Source organism: Aspergillus terreus, genomic scaffold (assembly GCF_000149615.1).
Source record: "Aspergillus terreus NIH2624 scaffold_2 genomic scaffold, whole genome shotgun sequence".
Lineage (NCBI taxonomy): Eukaryota > Fungi > Ascomycota > Eurotiomycetes > Eurotiales > Aspergillaceae > Aspergillus > Aspergillus terreus.
In genome coordinates, this window is record NT_165925.1 from 2,110,390 (window position 1) to 2,132,990 (window position 22,601).

General features: G+C 54.0%; 12 protein-coding genes across 12 annotated transcripts; 6 read left to right on the forward strand and 6 right to left on the reverse strand.

The window, feature by feature from the left end:
- Window positions 1-830: 830 nt before the first annotated feature.
- ATEG_01739 (Yae1 family protein) lies at window positions 831-1,493 on the reverse strand (the record flags this gene model as incomplete). Its single annotated transcript, XM_001209104.1, has 1 exon — window positions 831-1,493. One exon carries the CDS (start codon window positions 1,491-1,493, stop codon window positions 831-833), a length of 663 nt encoding a protein of 220 aa, XP_001209104.1.
- A 466-nt stretch (window positions 1,494-1,959) lies between these two features.
- Window positions 1,960-2,751, forward strand: ATEG_01740 (uncharacterized protein; the record flags this gene model as incomplete). Its single annotated transcript, XM_001209105.1, has 1 exon — window positions 1,960-2,751. The coding sequence occupies one exon, from the start codon at window positions 1,960-1,962 to the stop codon at window positions 2,749-2,751; it is 792 nt and encodes a 263-aa protein (XP_001209105.1).
- Window positions 2,752-4,385: 1,634 nt separating this feature from the next.
- On the forward strand, window positions 4,386-4,785 carry ATEG_01741 (nucleoside 2-deoxyribosyltransferase domain-containing protein; the record flags this gene model as incomplete). The annotated part of the gene is made up of 2 exons (XM_001209106.1): window positions 4,386-4,728; window positions 4,769-4,785. 2 exons carry the CDS (start codon window positions 4,386-4,388, stop codon window positions 4,783-4,785), a joined length of 360 nt encoding a protein of 119 aa, XP_001209106.1.
- Window positions 4,786-5,375: 590 nt separating this feature from the next.
- On the reverse strand, window positions 5,376-6,202 carry ATEG_01742 (uncharacterized protein; the record flags this gene model as incomplete). The annotated part of the gene is made up of 2 exons (XM_001209107.1): window positions 5,376-5,778; window positions 5,847-6,202. 2 exons carry the CDS (start codon window positions 6,200-6,202, stop codon window positions 5,376-5,378), a joined length of 759 nt encoding a protein of 252 aa, XP_001209107.1.
- A 543-nt stretch (window positions 6,203-6,745) lies between these two features.
- ATEG_01743 (uncharacterized protein) lies at window positions 6,746-7,113 on the reverse strand (the record flags this gene model as incomplete). The annotated part of the gene is made up of 2 exons (XM_001209108.1): window positions 6,746-6,823; window positions 6,877-7,113. 2 exons carry the CDS (start codon window positions 7,111-7,113, stop codon window positions 6,746-6,748), a joined length of 315 nt encoding a protein of 104 aa, XP_001209108.1.
- A 1,817-nt stretch (window positions 7,114-8,930) lies between these two features.
- ATEG_01744 (uncharacterized protein) lies at window positions 8,931-9,719 on the forward strand (the record flags this gene model as incomplete). Its single annotated transcript, XM_001209109.1, has 1 exon — window positions 8,931-9,719. One exon carries the CDS (start codon window positions 8,931-8,933, stop codon window positions 9,717-9,719), a length of 789 nt encoding a protein of 262 aa, XP_001209109.1.
- Window positions 9,720-10,540: 821 nt separating this feature from the next.
- On the reverse strand, window positions 10,541-12,322 carry ATEG_01745 (SD08430p; the record flags this gene model as incomplete). Its single annotated transcript, XM_001209110.1, has 2 exons — window positions 10,541-10,883; window positions 10,932-12,322. The coding sequence occupies 2 exons, from the start codon at window positions 12,320-12,322 to the stop codon at window positions 10,541-10,543; spliced, it is 1,734 nt and encodes a 577-aa protein (XP_001209110.1).
- A 548-nt stretch (window positions 12,323-12,870) lies between these two features.
- ATEG_01746 (uncharacterized protein) lies at window positions 12,871-13,886 on the forward strand (the record flags this gene model as incomplete). The annotated part of the gene is made up of 2 exons (XM_001209111.1): window positions 12,871-12,913; window positions 12,964-13,886. The coding sequence occupies 2 exons, from the start codon at window positions 12,871-12,873 to the stop codon at window positions 13,884-13,886; spliced, it is 966 nt and encodes a 321-aa protein (XP_001209111.1).
- Window positions 13,887-14,231: 345 nt separating this feature from the next.
- ATEG_01747 (uncharacterized protein) lies at window positions 14,232-15,854 on the reverse strand (the record flags this gene model as incomplete). Its single annotated transcript, XM_001209112.1, has 2 exons — window positions 14,232-14,882; window positions 14,934-15,854. 2 exons carry the CDS (start codon window positions 15,852-15,854, stop codon window positions 14,232-14,234), a joined length of 1,572 nt encoding a protein of 523 aa, XP_001209112.1.
- Window positions 15,855-16,803: 949 nt separating this feature from the next.
- On the reverse strand, window positions 16,804-17,682 carry ATEG_01748 (putative esterase/lipase; the record flags this gene model as incomplete). The annotated part of the gene is made up of 1 exon (XM_001209113.1): window positions 16,804-17,682. One exon carries the CDS (start codon window positions 17,680-17,682, stop codon window positions 16,804-16,806), a length of 879 nt encoding a protein of 292 aa, XP_001209113.1.
- Window positions 17,683-18,814: 1,132 nt separating this feature from the next.
- Window positions 18,815-20,108, forward strand: ATEG_01749 (multidomain presynaptic cytomatrix related protein; the record flags this gene model as incomplete). The annotated part of the gene is made up of 4 exons (XM_001209114.1): window positions 18,815-18,833; window positions 18,890-19,095; window positions 19,133-19,934; window positions 19,993-20,108. 4 exons carry the CDS (start codon window positions 18,815-18,817, stop codon window positions 20,106-20,108), a joined length of 1,143 nt encoding a protein of 380 aa, XP_001209114.1.
- A 622-nt stretch (window positions 20,109-20,730) lies between these two features.
- Window positions 20,731-21,945, forward strand: ATEG_01750 (phosphopantothenate--cysteine ligase CAB2; the record flags this gene model as incomplete). Its single annotated transcript, XM_001209115.1, has 1 exon — window positions 20,731-21,945. One exon carries the CDS (start codon window positions 20,731-20,733, stop codon window positions 21,943-21,945), a length of 1,215 nt encoding a protein of 404 aa, XP_001209115.1.
- Between the last annotated feature and the right edge of the window lie 656 nt (window positions 21,946-22,601).

Here is a 22,601-nt window from a genome sequence, read left to right on the forward strand (position 1 = left end):
GGCGATTCGCGCGAGGGGCCGATATAGTGTACTTTGGGTGAATCTTAATGGTCCTAATGAGGTATGTGGCTTTTTTTTTTTCCCGCTGCTTCCCAATAATAGTATCACGGTTCATATTATCTATCCATAGAGGACTGGCGAGGAAGAATTAGGAAACTGGCCCACGAGCACTCCGCGTATGCATTCCTGACGGCGGGCGTGGTCCTCTGCAATCTATGGCATACCTCGGGTTATTCTTTCTGTTCTTTTATGTTTACAGCAAATATCCGTACAGAGTGGAGCGAGCCAGAAATACTACTGCATTGTTCGATTCGAGTTGACAGGCAGAAACATTATGTCTTGAATGCTCACATTCAAGACCCAACAAAGTCCATAGCTAGGCTCACTCTACCACTGACGTATCGTCCGATACATGCCTGAGCCTTGTCTTGAATCCTCGACAAACGACCATTGCCGACCCCCACTGACATGCACATCCATCCAGCCAAGCTGGTGAACCCTGTCTTGAACCGTCAGATCCAACCGGCGCCATCGCAAGTAAAATTTCGTACCTTGCAGGTAGAACCGACCGGGTCACCGGGTGACGGGGTCTCGCTGCAAGGTCCCCTCAAACCGCAGCGGACCTCTCCGCGAGACACCCGGCGCACAAAGAGCCTAGGGGTGTCCTCCGCGGGAGTAAGACAGGCGCCCCTGAAGGAGGACCGGGAAGACCGGCCGAACCTCCCGTGAGTCCCGTGCAGCCGGTCTTCCCTCTTTCGCCCTGGGACAAAAGGACCGACCTCAGATCATCGACAGACAACACTGTAAACAAAACCACAGCCAGAGCCAGCTCAGCTCAGTGCTGGTGCCGGTGCTGCTTTGGACGCCTCGCCTTCCTCCGCAGCCCCCTCCCCCTCCCCATCATCCTTCGCCTCCAACGCCTCCATATTCTCCTCCCAATGCGCCACCAAGACCCGTTTCTCCCAGCCCGAAACAGCGACATCCCCCTTCCGCCCAAGCTGCGTCTCGGGCTTCTCCCCCTCCGCGCCTTGCAAGCCCGCAAACACCGCCTGGACGTCGAGGTCCTTCAGCGCCTGCTGGTACAGCGTGAGGATCTCGGCGCGTTTCGCGTTTCGCGCCTCGGCGTCAGCCTCATTCGGATTTTCGCTCTTTGTGGCTCCTCCGGCGGCGGTGCGGGCGGGCTTTTTAACCACGGAGGACGTGCGACTCTCGTAGCCGCGTAGAACGCCCTCGAGGATCCCGAGGACGGTGCCGGCGCGCATCCCCAGCTGAGCGCCCACCGGAAACCCCGCATCGAAGCCGGCTTGGACGTGTTCGCCTTTGGAAGCGGAGATGCCGTCGCGGTAGCCGGCTGTGACGTGTTGGCGGCGCAGGGAGGGGAGTTCGGAGGGTTCGGCGGGGTTGGAGGGGGAGGGGTTTGATGGAGGGGCGATGGGGTGGGCGGTTTCGTGGGGAGGCGAGGAGCCGAAGATGTCGTCGAGGGAGTTGTCCATTGTGGGTTGTTGGTGGCGGTGTTGTGTTGTGTTGTAACTTGTGCGGAGGGAGGAAGATTGTTGGAGGGGAAAATTATCGTGATGCTTCGATGCCAAGATTGCGGTTTATCTTATCCATCGGTGGATCTACAGAACTTCCACATCACAGATCTAAACCCTAGCCATAACTCGTACAGCTGGGCAAGATCAATGGAGATTCACAAGCGAAGATTGTGTGGATTTCAGTCTATAGTACCTATACCTCATGCTTCATTCTCGGGCTGCGACATCCAAGAGCAACTAGACATTAGTGCTTACGAGGATGGCCTGATCACTGCACAACACGTTTTACTCCCCATCTCGATCCTCTCTGTATCGACACACATCCATGGCAGCTCTCTCAGTCATTGAGCCATATTAAACGACTGTATGTTTCTTTCTTGATATCAGAGCTCTACAGTCAACAGACCCCATACGAAAACACGATATGGCAACAATATCCCGGACCCGTCTAATCGCACTCTTTGTCCCCCCGGTCGTGATAGGATACAGCGTGCACCATGGTCTTCGCTCTCTAGAACAACAATATCCCAACGTACCCATCGACAACTCCACCAGTATCGCCCTCCGAACCCCGTCCCATCCATCGTCCCAACACTGTCCGCGGATCGACCTCTTCACCGCAAGAGTCCCTCTCAAAGCTCTCCAATCCCGACTGCCCCAGACAAAGCAACCCAATGAAAAAACCACCCCCTCCACTCAGGACCTCACCACCACCTGGGCGCAAACCCTCTTCAACACAAAGCCTCTCCGCGCCGAAGCCAAACTCTGCGGCCTCTTAACCGGCGCCGGCTTCAACACCGGCGATCTCGGCGACACGCCCGCGGCGTTCGCACCGGACCCAATAACCAAGGCCCCGCGGGTCCTTGCGCATGGCGCGTTTGTTGTCGAGCGGCCGCCTGCCGAAGATGATCACTACGGCTTGCTGGTGCGGTGGGATATGGCGGATGAGGTGCGCCGGTTCTTTGAGCGCATTGCGCTGTGGGGGTACCCGTGGCGGATGATGAGCGGCGGCCGGCATGAGTTGATGGTCTCTGCGCCGTTTGAGGTCGATGGCGAAGGTCCGTTTGTGGAGGTTGGGTTTGCTAGCGCCCATGATTATGAGGTTGTTGCCTCGGAGGGGGAGAACCAGAAGATGATCCCTGAGTGGACGCAGAGGCTACACTGCGGGTATGCGCGTCTGCTGTTGCATGCTGCTGTTCGGGAGCTGAAACAGTGATTGGGTTGTTTGGTGTTGCTGTGGCTGGATGGAGGGCGGCATAGTGAGGTGCCAGCGCTGCATTACGGGCGTTTGAATGTAGGTACTCTCCTCTCTAGTTGAGCTTTAGCCATTGCATTGATCTAACTTTCATCACTATCTGTTCTGGTATCAAAAATCATCATGCTGAAGTAAAGAAGAGTGGGAATGTTGCATTGCATCGCATTTACTTCATGCAGGCTTCCTTCACCATCACATCCATCCCAGATACTTCTCACTTGGACATATATAGAAAGTCAATTTCCCCCGGTCCAGCTCGATTGTTCACATACCTCCTGATATACTTCTCTTGTATATACTACTGGGCGACCCAAGCATCTGCCTGTGCTCTGTTGCCTACCACGGCTGTCTATACCTTCAACCAGATCCATCCATCCTTAAATAACAGAGCCAATGACAAGTTAATTCATTCTGGTCTGTCTTTCTCTTTTTCATTCATCTGGATATATCTGGATATGTTATAAATGGCAGTGAGTTATACCCCCATGGTACCACTGAACTATCGTCCTTCCTGATCTGCTTCTGAATACTGACGACCAGCTATGGATCCCTGTGAATATCACCACTACGGAGCCATTCCAGAGGGGCAGCACCTTCTAGAAAATTCGGGTCTGCAATTGTACCACTTTCAATCGCCCGACGGAGCTGATCGGAGGCCGCTGGCTTCGCCAAGGGAACCCGCATATTCTCGAGTGGAAGCGCCTGGAGCTGACAACGGTGGATAGGACCTGGGAGATGGGAACGGACGATACTTTCGACGGCTGGGATATGGTGGTCTTTGGGATGGTCCTTGAACTGCTATGGTCAGCCTGTATGCTGAAATTAAGATTGCTGAGTCTACTTACATGGAGGCGGGCGTGCTATGCCCGCGTCCTCAATCAGGGCTGGGGTTTCTCAGGCTGGCGCGACAAACCTGAACTACCTCGGCCTCTGTCCTGACTTGATCGGCCGCTTTCCTTCTGTTAAGTGCCATGTCAGCGTTCTACTACAAAAGTTCATTCCGTTCAGTCTACATCTAAATGACTCTGAACGAAGCTCGGAAGGCCGCGACCAATTCATCATATTCTATTTGTCCCACCCCAATGGGTTTCATGAAGCTTTCAGATGCAGACCCAATGGATGCCGAATCTCAACCGTCTTTTGTTAGGAAATATCGTGGCCGTCGGCCTGTTCCGCGGTAGGAACTATACCATGTAGGTAAAATAGCAGTGCCCAACCCTCTACCGATTCCGCCCGGGGATATGGACTAGCCCCTCATTTCAGTCATTCCCCTCAGCATAAGACAGTGTTCCAGGATGACATGACCACCAGTGATATAACTTTAGTTCTTCCTCAGCGAGACAACTTGGCCAGTCCTATATGTCGTTCAGCGTTAACGTAATACTAAAGGTGATTACCCCGGGAGAGGCTCACCAATCCAAGCTGACTCGTTGCAGAGACGACCTAGCCTGGTGCTCCAACCCCGTATCTTTCATCCTTTATTCCGTACTCGTTGCATTCAAACATCACGTATAAATACATTATCTTCTTCCATGATGGCCGGATCACGGTGTCAAGTAATCAATGCCCCTTCAGACGAACCTCCCCGCGGCATCATGTCCGTCTTTCTGGCTGGAACAACCAGCAAAGTCGACGCGACCGACTGGCGCGAGGCATTATGTGCTTCTCTCTCCGATACACCGATTACCATCTACAACCCATATCGCGCTGATTGGGATAGCTCGTGGCGTGAGGATATCCATTTCGCCCCCTACCGCCAGCAAGTGGAGTGGGAGCTGGAGAAACAGGACAAGACCGACGTGGTTGTTATCTATTTCCACCCTGCAACTCAAGCGCCCATCAGTCTGTTAGAGCTAGGGATTTGCGCAAGGGTGCCGGGAAAAGCAATCGTCGTTTGCCCTGAGGGATACTGGAAGAGGGGCAATGTGCAGATTGTGTGTCAGAAATTCGGTATGGAGATGGTAGACGATGTGGACAGGCTCAGAGCGGCAATAGTGAGGCGGTTGCCGGATTCTTCATAAAACGCCTTACTGGGGTTGTATTCCGTCTCCCTGACGTGAGTGCTCCCTCTGAAGCAGCCGCATCTGCTGTGATGGGATCAAGCTCCTCATCTCCAGTATTGGAAAGAGAGGCACAGGCGGGCATGTCGAATGACAATTCAGCGCATCGATACAGCATCAGGCCGCTGCATTGAGCCGTATTTCTTGCTCCAGTGAAGATTCTCTCTAATGAATCAAGTAGCGCATTTGTGATCAGTTTCTGGCTGTCGTTTGAGTGTTGGTTGCGTCGGTTGTGTGGGTGGACTGGCAAGAAGGATCTACGTATGTAGTGTATGTAGTTGGATGCACACAGGCCGGTGATTATAACGAGCGCTGATAGTAATAGAATGTTCTCTGCTAAAAAAAACACGGATCATCGCTTTTCGCTATCTAGGACAATAAAATAGAAGTAACCAAACGCCCAAGTCATCGCAAGGAAAAGAGAAAGTTCGACGCAGAATCATTCAGCCATGTCAATATCCCATCATTCCCATTGCACGAGGGCTGCTTCAAACCTCCCAATTTTCGAATGCTGAAACCGAAATCTCAAAAAGAAAACATACAATCGGTATAGTCCTTCACCTGCTCCTCCACATCGTCCAAAGGGATACCCATCTCCTTCTTTCTCTCGTTGATAGCCTCATACTTTTCCTCCAGAAATTCCAGCATCTCATACTTGATCTCCCTCAGCCGCTTTTTGTCGCTCTTTGACAACTCCGATTCTTTAGCCTGTCGCTGGTAATCCCGAATCTGGTATTCTTCATCTTCCAGCCATCTCAGCCCCTGTTTTTCGTCCTCTGCAAGATCATATCCCAGGCAAACAGGGCATGAGAGCCATACTGCACAGCTGCCAAAGAATTCGGGATAGTCTCCCTGGCATCCAGGGCAGAAGAACGTCTCATTGTTGCAATACGGACAAGTCCCTGAGAAGTAGTGTTCGAGGACCTCCCTAGACGCGCGTTAGTAGGAGACAGCGATGCTTTGGGTGCGGAGTACTCGCCGTCCGTGGGGGTTCACGACGACGGTAACGTCAAGGGATCCCGCGAGCTCGTCAAGAAATGCCCGCAGCGGCTTAACTTCGCTATTGCGCGCATCGTTCTCTCCATCAGCTGAGTCGCCATCGTCACTTGCTTCGTCTGAATTTTGCTTATCCGCTTCCTTCTCGACGTAGTAGACGTCGGGGCCGGAGAGAGTCCAAACCCAGGCTCGTCGACTACGCTGTAGGGTGCACGCTTCACTAGTATGGTGGATGTGTCAGGGCTTCCCTGTTTACTGGAGGCAGATGTGACGAGAAACATCCGTTTACGTTTGCGGGTGTAGGCCAGAATGAGGTCTCCGGGGGTAACTGGTTGGTCGATGGTGTCCAGCGGCATGTTAAGTAGGTCTTTTTTGGGCTTGTGAAGAAGAATTTGAAGAAGGAGGTGGAATGAGAATGAACCTGAGAACGAGATTGAAAACCGGTGGAGAGAGGAAGATGAGGAGATGGAAGAAGGAATGTAGGCAGCGAGCGACAGAGGGGATTTTATCAGTAGTCGTCAAGTATGGGCATGATGAAAAACAATGCCATTATGAGATAATCTAATAGGCACCCACGAGCACTGCCTAAGGATGTTATCCCAAGCGACACACTCAAAGGGTAGGCAGCAAGTGATGAATGAAGTTTAGGGACGTTGGACGTCATATGGGAACGTCTTCCGAGAAGTATGATTGTGTCCGTGGTCATGCCCTCTACAAAGGCTAACAGTGAAAGGAGTATATGCATTGATTGAAACCTGTAAAACAAAACCATATAAAAAGAAAGATACCAGAATCAATTTGAATCCATTGCACCATGTCCATGCTCCCACTCGATGTCCGATATTTCCGCCCTCTCCCGCTTATATCACTGCAATCCTGTCTATAGTAGAACCGATCATCTACTTCTTCTCGTTGCACTTGCAGGTCTGCCAGAGGAATCCACCGCAGTAGCCACCATTGCGGCCGATGCTAGAGCACTATTCATCGCCTGTCAGCAAGACCCTTAGGATAGACTGAGGAATCGACGTACGTAAGAAGAACAAGCGTAGTCATTGGGGCATCCGTAGCCGCGCTTGTTGAGCATCATGTTGGGCTTGCCGCCGAGGAGGAGGTCAAAGTCGCCATCGAAGGGCTCGCCAGCGCCGATGACGGGCTTCGCGGGGGCAGTATTGCCGTTGGCGTTGGCGTTGGCGTTGTCCTCGGGGGCAGCGACGGCCAGACCGGTGGCGACGAGGGAGAAGAGAGCGATGGCCTTGGTGAACTGCATTTTGGTGGTGGTTTGTGATAAGAAGAGGGCGTTTGATAGTGTTTGAGTGGGATTGATTGATTGATTGATAGATGACTTGTTTGATTGTTGCTGGAGAGAGTCGACTTTGATGGAGGTCGAGAGGGTATTTATAACTTTTGCATCTCTATAAACTGTAGTACGTTTGAGGCCTTGATGAACGTGAACTATGAAGCTGAACGGCTATACGAACCTCCAGAACGAAACCGCCTGCTCGCGTATACCCCCGAATGCCATGATGTCGCGATGAGCTCCAGTTTCACGATGTAGATCGCTCGTGAAGCTGAGAATACGACTTGATGATACTCAATATAGAAGCCCAAGACGAGTATACGACAGGATGTTGCAGCAGATCTGTTCCTTTAGATCTTGGACAAGTCTTGGCCTCGGATAGGGCTAGGTATTTCCCCAGAGTACCTGGCCAGTGGATACGACGTCGGTTGGGGCCGAATGGTGATGCTAAACATAGAAGTGCCTGGTCCCTGGAGTAGAGCCTTTGTCAATATGCCCTAAGAGCTGCTGTACAGCATTGTACAAGTTCTGCCATGAGTAGCTTCACCAACTGGCTTAGTATAGTCTTTCGGATCCCGGCGACGGGTATACCGTACCAAGGACGTATATAACGCCTGGTATAGTGTAGACTCATAAACTCATCCTCTACCCAGTCTTGATCTACTTGCACATGTCTCAAGTGCCCCAGAAGTGAATCCTATCCTTCCTCCATGGTTTGGGGATGGTAAAATCCGGAAAGAGAAAGGCTTAGGGCTGTGTCGAGAATACGATGATCGGCACCGCTAACATCGTACTTTCGACGATCCCATTTCACAAACAGGCCTATTTTTGTTCCTGTCCTCGTTATTTGTTGGATTTGCAGAGACCCTGTATGCCGAGAAACTGATGGTTAGGCTGCTCCTAAGTAAGTACGGACTGATGTGCGGAGGCCGTCATTCTAACGATAGTCCAGCTGCTGACTTCTCTGGAAAAGGGGTCTTACGACTCAGTGAAAGGAGGTGCAGATAATGCTCGCTATAATAGACAGGGGTAATCCCGCAGAAGTCCTGAGGAGGGCTCGTGGAGGTATGAAAAAATGCGAGGAGGTGGGCATTCTAGTGAACCCGACACCTCCCAGATATAATTCTCGCATTTCACAAGTTTGCTGTCATTAGTCTTGGCTTCATGATCAGTACCGGTCTCTAAAGACAATGACTTGGGACTTGATGGATGCTGGGCTGGAGTATGAAGACGTATGGAATATGGCTGCTGGTTAAAGCATCAAGAATTTCGTTCTATACTCACTTTCAGTCAGCCTTGAGGACATCCTCTCTTGGAGTCAATACAATCCTACCAATGAGAAAGACGACACAGCCTGCATTTGCATTCCTGCCTAACCTTGCTTTTCTTAACAGTTGACAGTGGACGGTGGACAGTTGACAGCTTCCAAAAACCACAGCATAAGCAGCAGTCTCTGCACAGGAGACGCTGATCTGGCCCTAAAGAGACCGTTAAAACTCCCCAGCTGAGATGGAGACCATAATCCAATATCAGTCAAGTCGCTGCAGATCACTAACAATCATCCGCCCGATTGGACATGGCCGTCTTCAAAATACGAGACTCTGCAAATCTCCCTCTTAGCATCCACACCAGAAACCCTATCCAGTGCTGGTATCATCTTTAAAACCAACCCTCGTCCAGAAGCCAAAGTGCATCGTCTCATGAGTCCCTCCCCTCTAGCACCCCTTCCAGCTGGAAGAAAATAAAGAAAGCAAAGAAAAGAAACACCCGACAGCAAACTGAACAAAATGCGCCGCCTCCACACCCTCTACGCCCTCTACGCCCTCTCCCTCCTCCCCACCACCTCCGCCTGGACCTTCGTCTGGCACAACGCGCAAAACAACTCCTTCGTCGAGAGCGGCTCCTCCAATTACCCCTGCACGCAGGTCGCAAACCCCGAGGGCATGGCCTTCGAGTACGACTCCGAGGAAGACCCCACCACTATCTACCTGTACGGGAATACCAACTGCGCCGGTACCCCTGGCGGCCAGGCGGACCATTACCTCGCCAAAGCCGCGGGCAACTTTATCGGGTCGTTTCGGATTGTTGATCGGACTAAGAGTACGACTGCGACGCCAACGTCGACGGTGACCACGGCTACGACATCGAGTACTCCGTCTGCGACGACGGGGACTGGGTCGGCTGCGCAGACGACGGCTGCTGGCGTGGCGACGGCCGAGGGCGGGTCAGCGCTGTCCGGCGGTGCGATTGCTGGGGTTGTGGTGGGTGTGGTCGCTGGTGTGGCTATCATCGCGGCGGTGGTTTTCTTCCTTGTACGACGACGGAGGAAGAGTGCTGCTGCTGCGGAGGCTGGACAAGCTGGGCTGGCAGAGTCGGGTGCGCCTACGCTTATACAAAGTCCTGCGATGCAGGGGTACAAGGAAGCGCTGAAAGAACCAGAACACCCGGTGGTTACGAATCAGACTCAATCCAAGCCACCGCAAGTGATGGAATTGGCGGGTGACTCTTTGGTCGAGATGAGCGACAGTCACCGGGTGAACGAGCTTGAGGATAGTAGTCGGCGGATACACCAGTAGGACATGTTTGTCCGTATGCCTACCGACACGTCCATTGTGATGCTTTTCTTGATATATTGCTGGCGATATACAAACATTATAATTATAATTCATACACAAGCCCCATCAGCAGCAACCACCTTAAACCCCCTCCATCCACTATACGGATAACACACCTCCCAACCGTCGCGAATCACCCCCACGAACCCGTTCGCGCCGCACTGTCCATCCGCAAACATGCACAGATCGTACCGCGCATTCTCCACCGGGCTCTTCCACGAGACGCTATCCACCAGTGACGCATTCACATCGAGCGCCGCACAGTCGCGCGCGTTGATCCCCGACGCATGGTACACGCTCAGGTCGATGTTGGACTCGTTTGTCTTGCAGCCGGGTGTGAGGAGCCGGAGGTCCCACTGCATCATTGCAAGTCAGTATTGTTTTTAGAGCAGTATAGGGGAGTGGATGGGTACATTTCGGGGTTTCAGGGCGTCGCGGGGTTCATAATGCAGAGTCGCAGCTGCGAGGGGAAGGGCGAGCAGCGAAAGCAGACGCATACTGTGTGGAGTACGGAGGTTGTACCTGCACATGGGGAAGTGCACATCGTGCAGCGTGAGGACGACTATTTATATTTAAGCGGAGACTCGGGTTGACATTGATTGGCGAGATGCGGTGAAACATGAAACAGGTCATTCGGGGCTCTTCTTGGGTGTGATTCATTGCTTTCTTTTTCTTGCTAGTGCTTATACAACAGAAGTACCTGCAGCGGCTCGCAGGGTTGGTCTATTAATACACCCGACTCCCAGTCGGTTCGTTCTATATCACGTTTCCCATATAGTCAGCTAATTCCTGCTGTTCGGGTACAACCGCCATGCCCGCAGAGGCAGACCCTGCAGTTTCAACACCGCCGGCTTGATGAAGAAAATAAATGTCACCACTCCCACCAGCACGCACAGCACGTTCGTCGTGTAGTAGCCGTCGTGGATCGTATGACACGTGCCGCCGCCGTTGACACACCGCGCCTTATCCGGCTCCAGCGCGCACGAGAACGACGTCGTGACCAGATCGCCTTTCAGCTGATCGGCCGGTGGCGCCACGGACGGGGGCATGCAGGTCGCCTCCGTAAACATGTCCACGAGCTTAAGGATGAAGTAGCGCGGGAATGTGCCGCCCAAGTTCGAGACCCTGCATGAATTAGTACTGTACTGATAGAAAAAGAGCGAGGCAACTTACGTGGCTAGCATCGTCATGTATGTCCCGCCAATGGCCGGGTCTGCAATGCGAGCGTGGAACGCCGACACGGCGACAAACATCACCGTGTTCATAAAGGTCGAGATCAGATGCTCCCCGATCACCATGAGCAGGTACCAGAATGGGACCTCTGCAGCCGCCGGGAATACCATGACGGTCGCCTGGGCGAGAACCGCCGCGATGAGACGACCGACAAACGCCCAGCACCACAGCCGCATGGGCGTGTACTCGGTGGACCATTTCCCGGCATAGTACCCCAAGCCGATCTCAAAGGGAAAGTCAATCAGCACCACCAGGGCCATGTTGTCCTGGCCGAAGCCTTTGTCCAGAAGCTTCAGGCTAGTGACGCCATCGTTGGCTTGGAACCCGATCTTGGCGATCAAGTGGACCAGAATGATCGTCTGAATGTTCTTCAGCTTCAGCACGCTCCACATGCTCTTATACACATCGAGAATGCTGTCGCGCTCCTGACTGCGGTCCTCCTTCTTCAACACCGCCAGCGCGGTGGTCACGATCAGGTACGCCCAGCCCCAAAAGGTCAGATACGTGCCCAAGGACAGAAGACCACCCTCGGCGGGCGTCGTCCGGAAGTAGCGGTTCGCAAAGTCGGCCGAGTTGAACGCCAGAAAAACCGTGTACGAGAGGAAATGGCCGGCGGTCAATCCCACCGTCTGCGCGGTAGACGCATACGAGATGTTCGGCGGGGACATGAGGGTGATAGCCCACCCGTCGACGGCGATATCCTGCGTGGCGCAGAAGAACACCAGGAGGAACCACCAACACGTAAAGTCCCAGACGCCAGCGCCACCGTTTGCACCGGCCTGCTTCATCATGTCTTCGATCTTGCCACCCATGTAAATCATCGCCAGCCCCGCAATCACCTGCACGGGCGTGATCCAACTCTTGCGGCGGCCAAACCGACGACTCCACACGGCGTCCACGATGGGACTCCAGAGGAGTTTGAGCGAGTACGGGTACGATGCCAGCGAGAACACGCCGATCTGGCCGTAGGACAGGTACGGTTTGAGCAAGAACGGGACGGACCCTGTCGCCAAGCCCATGGGCACGCCCTGTAGGAAATATAACACACACAGGAGCAAAAAGTTCCGCCGGTCCGTCGCGGGGAGATTGGCGAAGCTGGTCGTTGACATGGCGGGCGTCTGCGGGGTCAATGGGGGGTCTTGATCGAGGGAGAAGCTGGAGTGGGACATGTAACGGGAGGCTCGAGTGCCGGACGACTCGCTGGAGGTGTCCCTCTTGCGCATTTCAATGTTGGAGTTCATCTCGACACGCGCATGGCCGTTCTGACCGGTGGTGACGGACAATGCCGGTTTCGAACGACGTTTCGAGACCGTGCGGGCCTTGTTCGTCATGGGTGTACTACGTCCACGGTGTGACGAGCTGCCGCCAGATTGATCGTTTAACAGGTCGTCTGCGGAGGAATCGCTGGAGGCGTCTGTGTCAGAGTCGGATGAGAGAAAGGCGTCCGGATGGTTATTGTTCGGTGGATAAGCGAGAGACGAGAGTTGGGGGGATGGGTCAGCGTTATTACGGGTGCTGCATACTATGGACTGCAGTTCCACCTCGTCGGGATGTCGATGGCTGCGGGGGTCGCGGGAAGAAGAAGCAGGGGTATAAACAGATGGAGAGGGTGTAGAAGAAGTCGACAAAGGGATCTGCGGACGGGGATGAGTTGAATCCTGCATCCACGGCGGCGAAGAGGGAGAAGACAATGCGATTGAGGCAAGCTGGCCTCATGCAGGAGAGAGTTTGGGAGATGACTAAGTTATTCTCCGATCGCGATAAGGTCACATGACTTCCAAAACAAACATCCCCATATCGGAGTACATCAACAATCGACATCTACTCCTATCCATACCTACAACGACCATACGTTGGCCAAGGACACGCATTCAACAAAATGGACGACCTCGACTCAGACATCGCCTCCATCCGGCGCGAAAGTACGTCTTCCACCTTGTCCTCATTAACGTACCCCCAACTAACCTCTCAGTCCGCGCCCTCAACCGCCGCCGCCGCTTCCTCACCTCCAGCCTCCTCTCCTCCTCCAAATTCCAAAAACGCCTCCAAACCCACCAAACCACCTCAGCCCTCTCCGTCTCCTCCCTCAACGATGACGTCTCGCCCCTGGCCCAATCCGCCGGAAAACACGCCCGCCTGAACCACCACCGCGTCGCCTTCTCCGCAACCACCTTCCCATTCAAAGACCCCGCCCCCAACAGCCCGCACCCGAACCTCCTCGGCGTGCGCATCGACATCTGCGCCCGCAATGGCCGCTACACAAAACCGTACTACATCCTGTTACGGCGGCGCGCGGAAAAGAACCTCCAAGTACACCGACACACCATCCCCGCTTTTATCTCGATGGAGCGCCTCGAGCGACTCTACCTGCCTGCCCCGCGACATGTTGACGGCGACGAGGGGAGCGAGGAGGCCGCGTTGAAGCCGTGGAAGACGGCGCAGCGGCAACAGGATCTGCGCGGGCTGGTGCGCGAGTTGCGTCGGCAGTTGGTCGCATGGCATCTGCGCATGGATGCGGTGAATTACCTGCGGGAGACGTTGGGGGTGGTGCAACGAAGTGTCGGCGATTATGATGATGAGGGGTTGTGGGAACGGGATGTGTTCTGCCAGGATGGGCCCGGGGTCGAGACGCGGCTGGAGACGAATGATTTGGGCATTGTGTCATTGTCGGCGACGGCGTTGGATGCGGCGTATGTGCGTGTGGAGTGGGCAGATGGCCGGGTTGGTCGGTTTAAGATCTCTGCGGCTGGGGCTGTGGAGCGCGCGGTCGTCATTGGGGATCATGGGCGGGACAAGTTGTTCGAGAGTGTGTTGACTGGGGGTGATGGTCGCGTAGAGACGGTTCTTGATCGGTTACGGAAGCTGACAGCGTCGAGGGCCGCGGAGAATGACTGAGCTCATTAGAAGATGCATTCATTGCACGCAAGAATCAATACAAGTCATGATATTGATATGTAAAATCTAAATGCGCGACAGATCTATATAAACACCCGATTATCCAATATTAGTATCCACAAGAAGCCAAAGTACCGCCGATCATATATATATATGCCGATGCCCATTAGCACCACAGCAGCCACGAAAGAAAGGGATTAATTACAGGGGGGTAAAGTAACGTATTAACCATGTGCAGAGGAAATGGCAGAAGGCCATAATAAAGACCAGGGTGTATCATGCAAATGAGAAACCGAGTGAGAGAGGAACAAAAGGAAAGGGTATCATGGAGACATCACATCATAATTATAGTACCGGCGCGCCGTCTCTCTTCTGGTGCATCGGGTCCTCATCACCACTGGCAGCCCCGGTATGATCTGAGACGCAAATGGCCGAATCCCGCGTTTCATAGTGCGAGTCGCTGAACGACAGCGGCGGGAGAGGTCCGTATGGGAGACCATGGCGGTTCTCGAGTTTCTTGCGCAGGATGGCCTCCTCGAGGTTCCAGCGGTGGCGCAACATAGCCTTCTTCGCGTCAAACGCCTGAACAATGGCGGATTCCTCGTTCTGGTGGGTACGCTGCATGTCGGCGAATTCCATCGCGTGCTTGTCGATCAGGTCATCGAGCTCCCTCTCCATGCGGGCGATGGCTTCCTGAAGCTTGAGCTCCTGTCGGTCTCGGAGAACTTTTATTTTCGCCTCGTGGAGCTGGTCCATCGAGTCGTGGTCGTGGTACTCTTGCGCCAGCTGTGCCTTCTGTTGAGACGTGAACTTTCGGGCGGGACAGGTAGAATCAGACTTCGAGGACGATGACGACGGGGGACTAGCGTTGTTGAAGTACCCTTCCATGTGTTTGATGCGGGTGCGGGAGTTCATCTTCGCCCGTTCAAATTCGCGCACTTGTTCCATTTCCACCGCGAGTTGTCGCTCTTCCATGCGGATCGCGTCGGCCGTGTTCTTGGCATACAGTTAGCATCATCGCCCAAACTAAAGAAAGAATAGAAATACCTTCTCACGCTTCGCATCCTCCAAGCGCTTATTATTGGCCAAGGTGTCGGCGACAACAGCCTGCTGGCTTCGCCGCAGCTCGGCCATGAAAGCATCCTGGAAGGCGACATGACGGTTCCGTTCCATCCGCTGCGCCTCGCGCATCTGTTTCAATTCCACATCGGCAAGGGCCCGTTGGAGGCTTTCGTTGTCAAACACGGGAATCTCCAACTTCAAGACGTGGCCGTCGTCCTCCCGAGATTGGCTGTTCCGCGATTCGTTCGGCTTGGATTCCACATACACCTTATCGACACCTTTGTCGCCTTTTGCGACGGTAATCTGCGCCGCGGGGGGCAGCAGCACGGTCGAGGGCGAGCGTTTCTTGCGGAAATGGATCCGTCCGATGGCTGACTTCAGGCTGGATTTCCTCCGTTCCTTCTTCTCGCTCGAGGCAACACTCCACACCGAGTCCCGGGGGTTCGGCGACCGTGAGGGAGCGCTGGCGGGGAAATGCTCCGGCGGGCCGTGGACCATGCGGCCCTCACAGGAGGAGTATGAGGTCGGGCGGGTGGAAAGCGATGCGATGGAGCGCGTACTGCCGCATTTCGTCTGGTCAGAGGCGATGGTAAAGTCGGAGAGCGAGGAAGCGATCTGATCCAGCGGCGGAGTGGCGTGCGATGGGGTCACTTCGCAGGAGGAATTGCGGTGGGTCGACGAGCCGGACGAGATGATGGGAGACGACGCCGACAGATCGACCATGCCCGAGGCAATCGAAGCGGCGAGCGATGTGATAACCTCGATCTCGGGCACTTTGAGGCCCAACTGGTGCGCCTCGTCGATGAGACTCTGCTCCCGGGCAATCTCCGATTCTTCCGACGGGAGCAGAAGAACCTCCTCGCGATAACGAGCCTCGTCGAATTCGACTGGTTTCGTATATTCCATCGTGAAAGGGGAGGGGAGTGTGAGAGTACCTGGATAGGTAGTCGGGGGTTTCAGATGGACATGGGCGCATTCAGTCGTGCGATCGGGATATGAAGGTAGACTTCCGACAGACCGAGGGGGAGATTCGGCGTAGGATAGTTAAACAGCGAGAGAACTCGTCCACAGTACCCCAAGCACGGTGGACGAGAAGGAAGTGCTCAAGAGCAGCATCCGACTTGCGGGGGGAGAGACGGAGATGGAGAGAAGGAAAAGGAGGGGAGGAGGAGGAAAAGGAGGAGGGGAGCGAAGAGATTAATTACGATGCGAAGAAGAATTAGAAATAAATATAATAATAATAAAATAATAAATAAAATAAAAAAGAAAGAAAGAAGACAGAAGAATCATACTAAGTAATCAAGTGAGAGACTGGCCTGATTTGGGCCGAATCCAGTTGACCCACGGCCCGCTGACCAGATGATGATCCAAGTCCGACGGAACCATCCAAACGTGAATAATAATACTGATAATAATACTAATACTACTAGTCATAATAATCAAATCAGACGGTAATAACGCCGCTGATAATGCTCCTCGGAGGACACACCGCAACGTTCTCCGCCAGGAACGCTACCGCATCCGGAAGTTAGGGCTTAGGGTTGGTATAGTCGGACCGTCCCGGATTACAGGCGCCACGGTTTCATCTATGCCTCACCATGGCTCTTCCAGGCACCGGAGCCTTTACAAACAGGTACTCTCCAGGGGTTGGTTCCACTGTTCTTGGGAAACGGCCCAAATTCCTTCCCACGTTTCACCTATCTGTCTCCTGCAGACATCAGACATTGATATACTCCGTAGGCATAACATCTGCCAGTTCGTTCGTTAGTGCTCGTACATCAACACATCGTCCTTCCCCATCCAATACAGTCTAGTCACCGTACAGAGTCTGGAATTCGGCGGGCACACTCCCGCATCAATGCGACAACATCGCAACTGCCATGCTGTATGCTTTGTCTTTCGCGTCAGCTGCAATGCTGCCGGCACGGGTGTTCTTGTCCCAAGCATGACCGCAGCCCTGCATTCTCTGAGACACAACTTCCCGACCCGGTTCCCGACTGATCTTAGCGGCAAGCTCTTCGGCCTCGGGCGCGAGGGTATCTCCTGCAGCCGTCACCATCAACACTCGATCGGGGAAACGATCCGGTGCTGTGTAGTACGGAGAGAGGCGCGGATCGCGTGCATCGTATCCAGAAGGTATGTAGCATCGGTTAAAAAACCGCGACACTGTTGCAGGCAGCGGTCTGATAGTGGGATCGGGCGCCGTCTTCATACCTGGTTCTGTAACCAGATCCACGACGGGATAGAAGGCCAGCACGGAACGAAAGGTGTTGCGCGGGAAGAGGCACGACGAAGCCCCCAACGCAAGGTTTCCACCCGCACTGAACCCGGAGATAGAGACATGGGATAAATCGAAATCTTCCGGGTGTTGGAGCACCCATTTCACTGCATCCTCGGCATCATAGACAGCTGCGGGGAATGGGTTCTCCGGCGCGAGGCGATACTGAATGTCCAGCACTGTATAGTCAGTCTCCCGACTGATTCGCCGACAGAACTCATCGTCACTCCCATGCAGCGGAATCAGAAAACCACTGCCGTGAAAATTCAGAAGCACAGGCGATGGACTTCGCTTGGATGCAGATCGGTAGACATTCACAGTGATAGTTCTACCTGTCTCCCGTGAAGGAATCTGCTGGACACTATCCGGTTTGGCACTGAGGCGTTGACCGCGGACGATGAGGGCCCTGAGAATGACGGCCAAAATCTTGTAATAAAAGTACGTCAGGAAGAACATGGTGGAGCCCCCCAGTGGAGTTTCCGAGACAGCGGAACCCGAACGCACAACAAAAAGGGGACCAATGATCAAGGAGAAGAGTGGAAGGGACTTAGGAAGGAAACACGGGTGGCGGGCCAAGGAGGATTGTGCAGAAGTTGGAGACGTTGGCGCTGGGGTCGCCTATTTACAGCAGAGGCTCAGAGCCCAATCATCAGACCCCGTACCGGGAAATTTTCCGGTAGTGGACCAGGATAGCCATCCTCGGACTTAGGATTAACGGATCCACAGGCCGCGTGGGAAATTAAGCAGCAGAATAGGATGGACTGTTATGATGTGCGTCCAGGAGAGAGGACAATCATGGTTATCTCGTGGGGTCCACGAAACTAATTGTTGACGATCGTTCCTAGGACCGAGGTTGGATGCAGCTGCACGCGTTTCACAAGCAGATCGTCAAACTGGGGTGAGTTTCAGCTGTAGTAGCGGCAGTTTCAGCGGCAGTTTCAGCGGTAGACTTGAAATTGAGGCTGTATCCGTGGTTTTGAAGATTGACAACTGGTTGTTGAGTGATAGGTACTATCGGAGTATACCTGTAGAGATGAAGTAGTGACCATGAGACATGTGCCGGACCCGTGGCAATAACCCCTCCCTTATCGATCGCGGCGGCTAATGCGGCTAATGCAACGCACCTGACCGCCACCGAATGTACCCCGTGATTTGACGATCGCCTTCCCCAACAAACGTCATCTATCTACCTACTACCTGCTTTGTGCTCTGTGCCTGACTTGTACTTCATACCCTGGCTCAAATTAATTGATACACTAATTTCATTCTCTTATCTACTCAGACGGCAACATACATCCTTGCTAATATCCAAGCTACTGCAACGATTCGTCATGACGGCCCTGAATCAGTCGGGCGACACCCAGTTTACGGTGTTTATCCGGCTTCCTTTCCCCAGAGGCGACTTTGTCGATCCAGCTCCGGTAATTGCCCGCCCAACCGGATCCGCATGTGGTCCTCCACTGACTCTTCTACAGGTGGAGTGGAATGCCGCGAAAGACCAGGCTCTCTGGGACATACTGTCTCGTCCTTCCAAAGGAGATGATATAGATTGTAAGTCCACGGACGCTATGTGAGGCCAAGCGCTAACATGGGTCAGGGAGGGCACTGTATGTTTCCCTTATGCGGCTGGTTTCATAAACTCTTCAGCAGCTAACGTCCACAGCGCTGAGAGATTTGACGTCACTCTGCAGTTCCTTCTCCAACAAGCAGCATGGCTCTACGACCGACAGCTCTCTCAGGTTCGGGCCCAGATGCGTAAAGTCGGCACAACGCAGTCCAACTCTCCTTCCCCAGCTCCGGGATCTATCTCAGGGAGTGCGGCTTTGGGTCCTCCCGGAAAGGGGACACCGAGCGCAGGTAGATGAGTTCGTACGCAATGATCTAACATAAAACTAACACGGCCAAGGATCGAGAGCCCCCACGCGGCTTGCATCGCATCAGAAAGAGACACTCCCGCAACGAGGTAAGCTTCAACAATGCAGTTCATGCCTTAACTCAACATAACACGTCTCTAGGGCAACTCCCACGGCGAACAAGCTCTTCGACGACAGTCAACCAGGTCAAGACATCAAGGGATCCTCTTCCCTCCGAATCTCCAGCTACAGAGGCGAAGGAACAGAAATGGGCCAGCTATGGCCGTCGTCCTTCTACAGGCAGACGAGAACCAGCACCCGCGCCCCATCTCCACAAGTCGCCCACGCTCGAGGAGGAAGACCTGACTTCTAGCCCATCTGAGTCTGAATCCGATCTTGAGGAGACGACAGTCAGCCGAAGAGGCCCACGGTTCCGTCACTTTGGCAAGTTCTCCACCCATCGACAGGGTCTCCGGGACGATGATGAGGATGACGATGAGTCCCCAGCATTCCTTCCCGTTTCCCGTGGGCCTGAACACGCACCACGCGAGAGCGCAGGCCCGGATCTAAATGCAACCCTCCGGATGGAGTCTGAAGACCCATCAGCACCACGGAGGCGTGTGGAACAGAATCCCATCCCGCGGAAATCAGTAACTGCCGAGTCCTCAACTAGCTCTGTGAGTTCAGGTGCTCCAGCTACCTTGCCGTCGGCGGAAGCGCGGCGGCGTGTTCCTCCTGGGACGTTCAGTCCCAGGCGAGCGGCCGACCTCGCACATCTAAGCCCGCGGCGATCTGTTGCATCAAGAGACGCCAGTGACACGCCAAGTATGGGGAGCAGTTTCAGTGATTTGGACGGTAAGACAATCCAGCATCCAATCCCGACCGCTTGTCCGCCGCTAATGCCTCGGTCCAGATGCAAGTGTGACCCAATCGGCACTGGAAGAGGCGCTGTTGAGTAACATGCAACACGGAGGGATGGCCAGTCGGATGAGCACCATCAGCCAAGCCATCCGGAGCCGTTATCTGTGAGGCGATGCACGAAATTAGGTCATTACGATGTATGAAATAAATCAATGGTTGAGGCCAACTTGAAATCATCCCCGCGTAAAGCAAAGATCACGTGATAATCGGCTGTGGAAATGCGTCATTATCCGAAGGCGGTGAGGCACTGGCCGATGCCCCTCGGTTCCTCTCAATCGTGGACGTCAATGGCTCTCTTGCTGATGCTGTGCTCTACTCTCTCTTCCGCGTTATTTCTGCTTGCCTTTTGAACACTGGACATCAAGAGTCTCTCGCTTCGACGATAGACCTGCACCAGGTATTATAGGCCCGGCGTTGTGGGCTTATTAGAGAAGCGCTTCATCCATGACTAACCGGACAATCTAGTTACCTAGGAAGCATTCTTACGGAGAGACATTGTCTTCGACCCAGCTTCAATTGCATACTTGATTCAAAGCATTCATTTCGACCTCTAGATATCGCAACGTTGGGCTCTCCTTCAACTGTGTCTGTCTCTGACTGTTATCTGCGAGGTAACTCCTACACCTGTCTAGACTGGATGCCCTTATCGGACGTCCCTTAAGAGTCAAGTCAATCAGATCTGTCCCGCATCCCCCATTCGACATATCCATTTCCCTTCTATCCGGCTACAATGCCGTCCAATGCGAAAGAAATGACGCCCGCCGAGGCGGAATCGGTCTACTTCAGCAACAACCCCCCTCCCAAAACCCTCCCCAAACACGAAGCTCTCGCCCGCGCATTCGTCAACGACCACGTCGAGGCAGGTCGGCGGGTTGTTCTGGTCACCTCTGGAGGCACGACGGTGCCCCTGGAGAACCAGACGGTCCGATTCATCGACAACTTCTCTAACGGAACCCGTGGAGCGACGTCAGCCGAATACTTTCTCGAACAAGGATATGCGGTGATTTTCCTGCACCGGCAATTCAGTCTCCTCCCATACTCGCGGCATTACAGTCACTCGACCAACTGCTTTCTGGACTTCATGGACGAAGCGCCCCCGGCATCTGGGTTGAATGGAGACCACGGGGCGATCGTGGTGCGCAGCGAGTACCAGGATGAGATGCGGGATGTGCTGCGCAAGTATCGGTACGCGAAACAGAACAATCGGCTATTGCTGATTCCGTTCACGACGATCACGGAGTACCTGTTCGAGCTACGGTCCCTTGCGCAGGCTATGCGGCCGTTGAAGGCGAACGCGCTGTTCTATCTGGCTGCAGCCGTCAGTGATTTCTTCATTCCGCGCGAGCGCATGGCCGAACATAAGATCCAGTCGTCCGAACTACCAGCTCATCTGGCCAGCCCTGATGGCAAGGACAGTGCCGACCAGGCGATCGATCCGGCCGACATCTACACTGGTGGTCTGGAGGCTCAGCCGCCGACGCATAGCAAGAAGCTAATCATCGACCTGGATCCTGTCCCGAAGTTTCTGCATCAATTGGTGGACGGGTGGGCACCAGACGGCAGCATGGTGGTGTCGTTCAAGCTGGAGACCGATCCGAATCTACTGGTGTACAAGGCCCAAACTGCGCTGCAACGATACTCCCACCACCTAGTGATTGGAAATCTTCTTTCCACACGGAAGTGGGAGGTGGTGTTTGTCACGCCAGATCCGCCCTACGAGCGGTGGATTCGGGTGCCCAAGTCGAAGCGTAGCAAGAGCATATCTGGAGCGGAAGATCAGGTGGGACTGGCTGAGATGAAGCGGTCCAGGGGAAGCAATACTGGCGAGCCTCGTGCGGAGGAAACGCAGACTGGGCCTGAGGGCGTGGAGATCGAGAGTATGATTATCCCGGAGTTGGTGAAGCTGCACTCGAACATGATCGCGAAGAAGGCGCAGGGGTCGTAGTCGTGGCCCGTGCATGTACAAGGGCCCAGCTAGCGTCTAGGCGCGGAATGGGAATAGACTTGGGTAGTTTACGCACGGTGTATATTTGAATAGATCTTGACCTACTTTGTAACTACTCCGTACTGCTGGGGATGGAGATCAGGGGTCGTGCTGACTCAGCCGTCCATCGTGATTTCAACATCTCTCAAGATTTCCTCTTCTTCTCTCCCTCTCTTCCCCTCTTTCTCCTTCATATTCTCCATCTCAGATCCAATTCAATGCCATGGATGTCAATCGAATGACGGGTACGGCATACGTGGACCCCCACTCCGTTTCAGCTTGACATCGCCGTCCATGGCTTAGTCCCGCCTCTTTTGGTCCTCCAACGCGTCATCGACGATCAGCACCTGGGCCGATCATCTGCAATCGAGGAGGCAGCCACCAACGCTGGCTGTCATTCTTCCTCTTTTCTTCGCTTACTCTGTCTCCTTTCTTCCTCCATTCTTTACCTCTCGTCTCTCTCAATTGCTCCGATCCCCCTTCTTCTCCGCGGTGGTGCTGGACTTCCCGCATTCCTCCCCCTCAGATCCTCCCCAGCTCCCCACAGGAGGAACATCACCCTCGCAAGGAAAGACAGGGAGGCGCCAAACGATGCTGGTTCCTGTTCTTTGATCAGG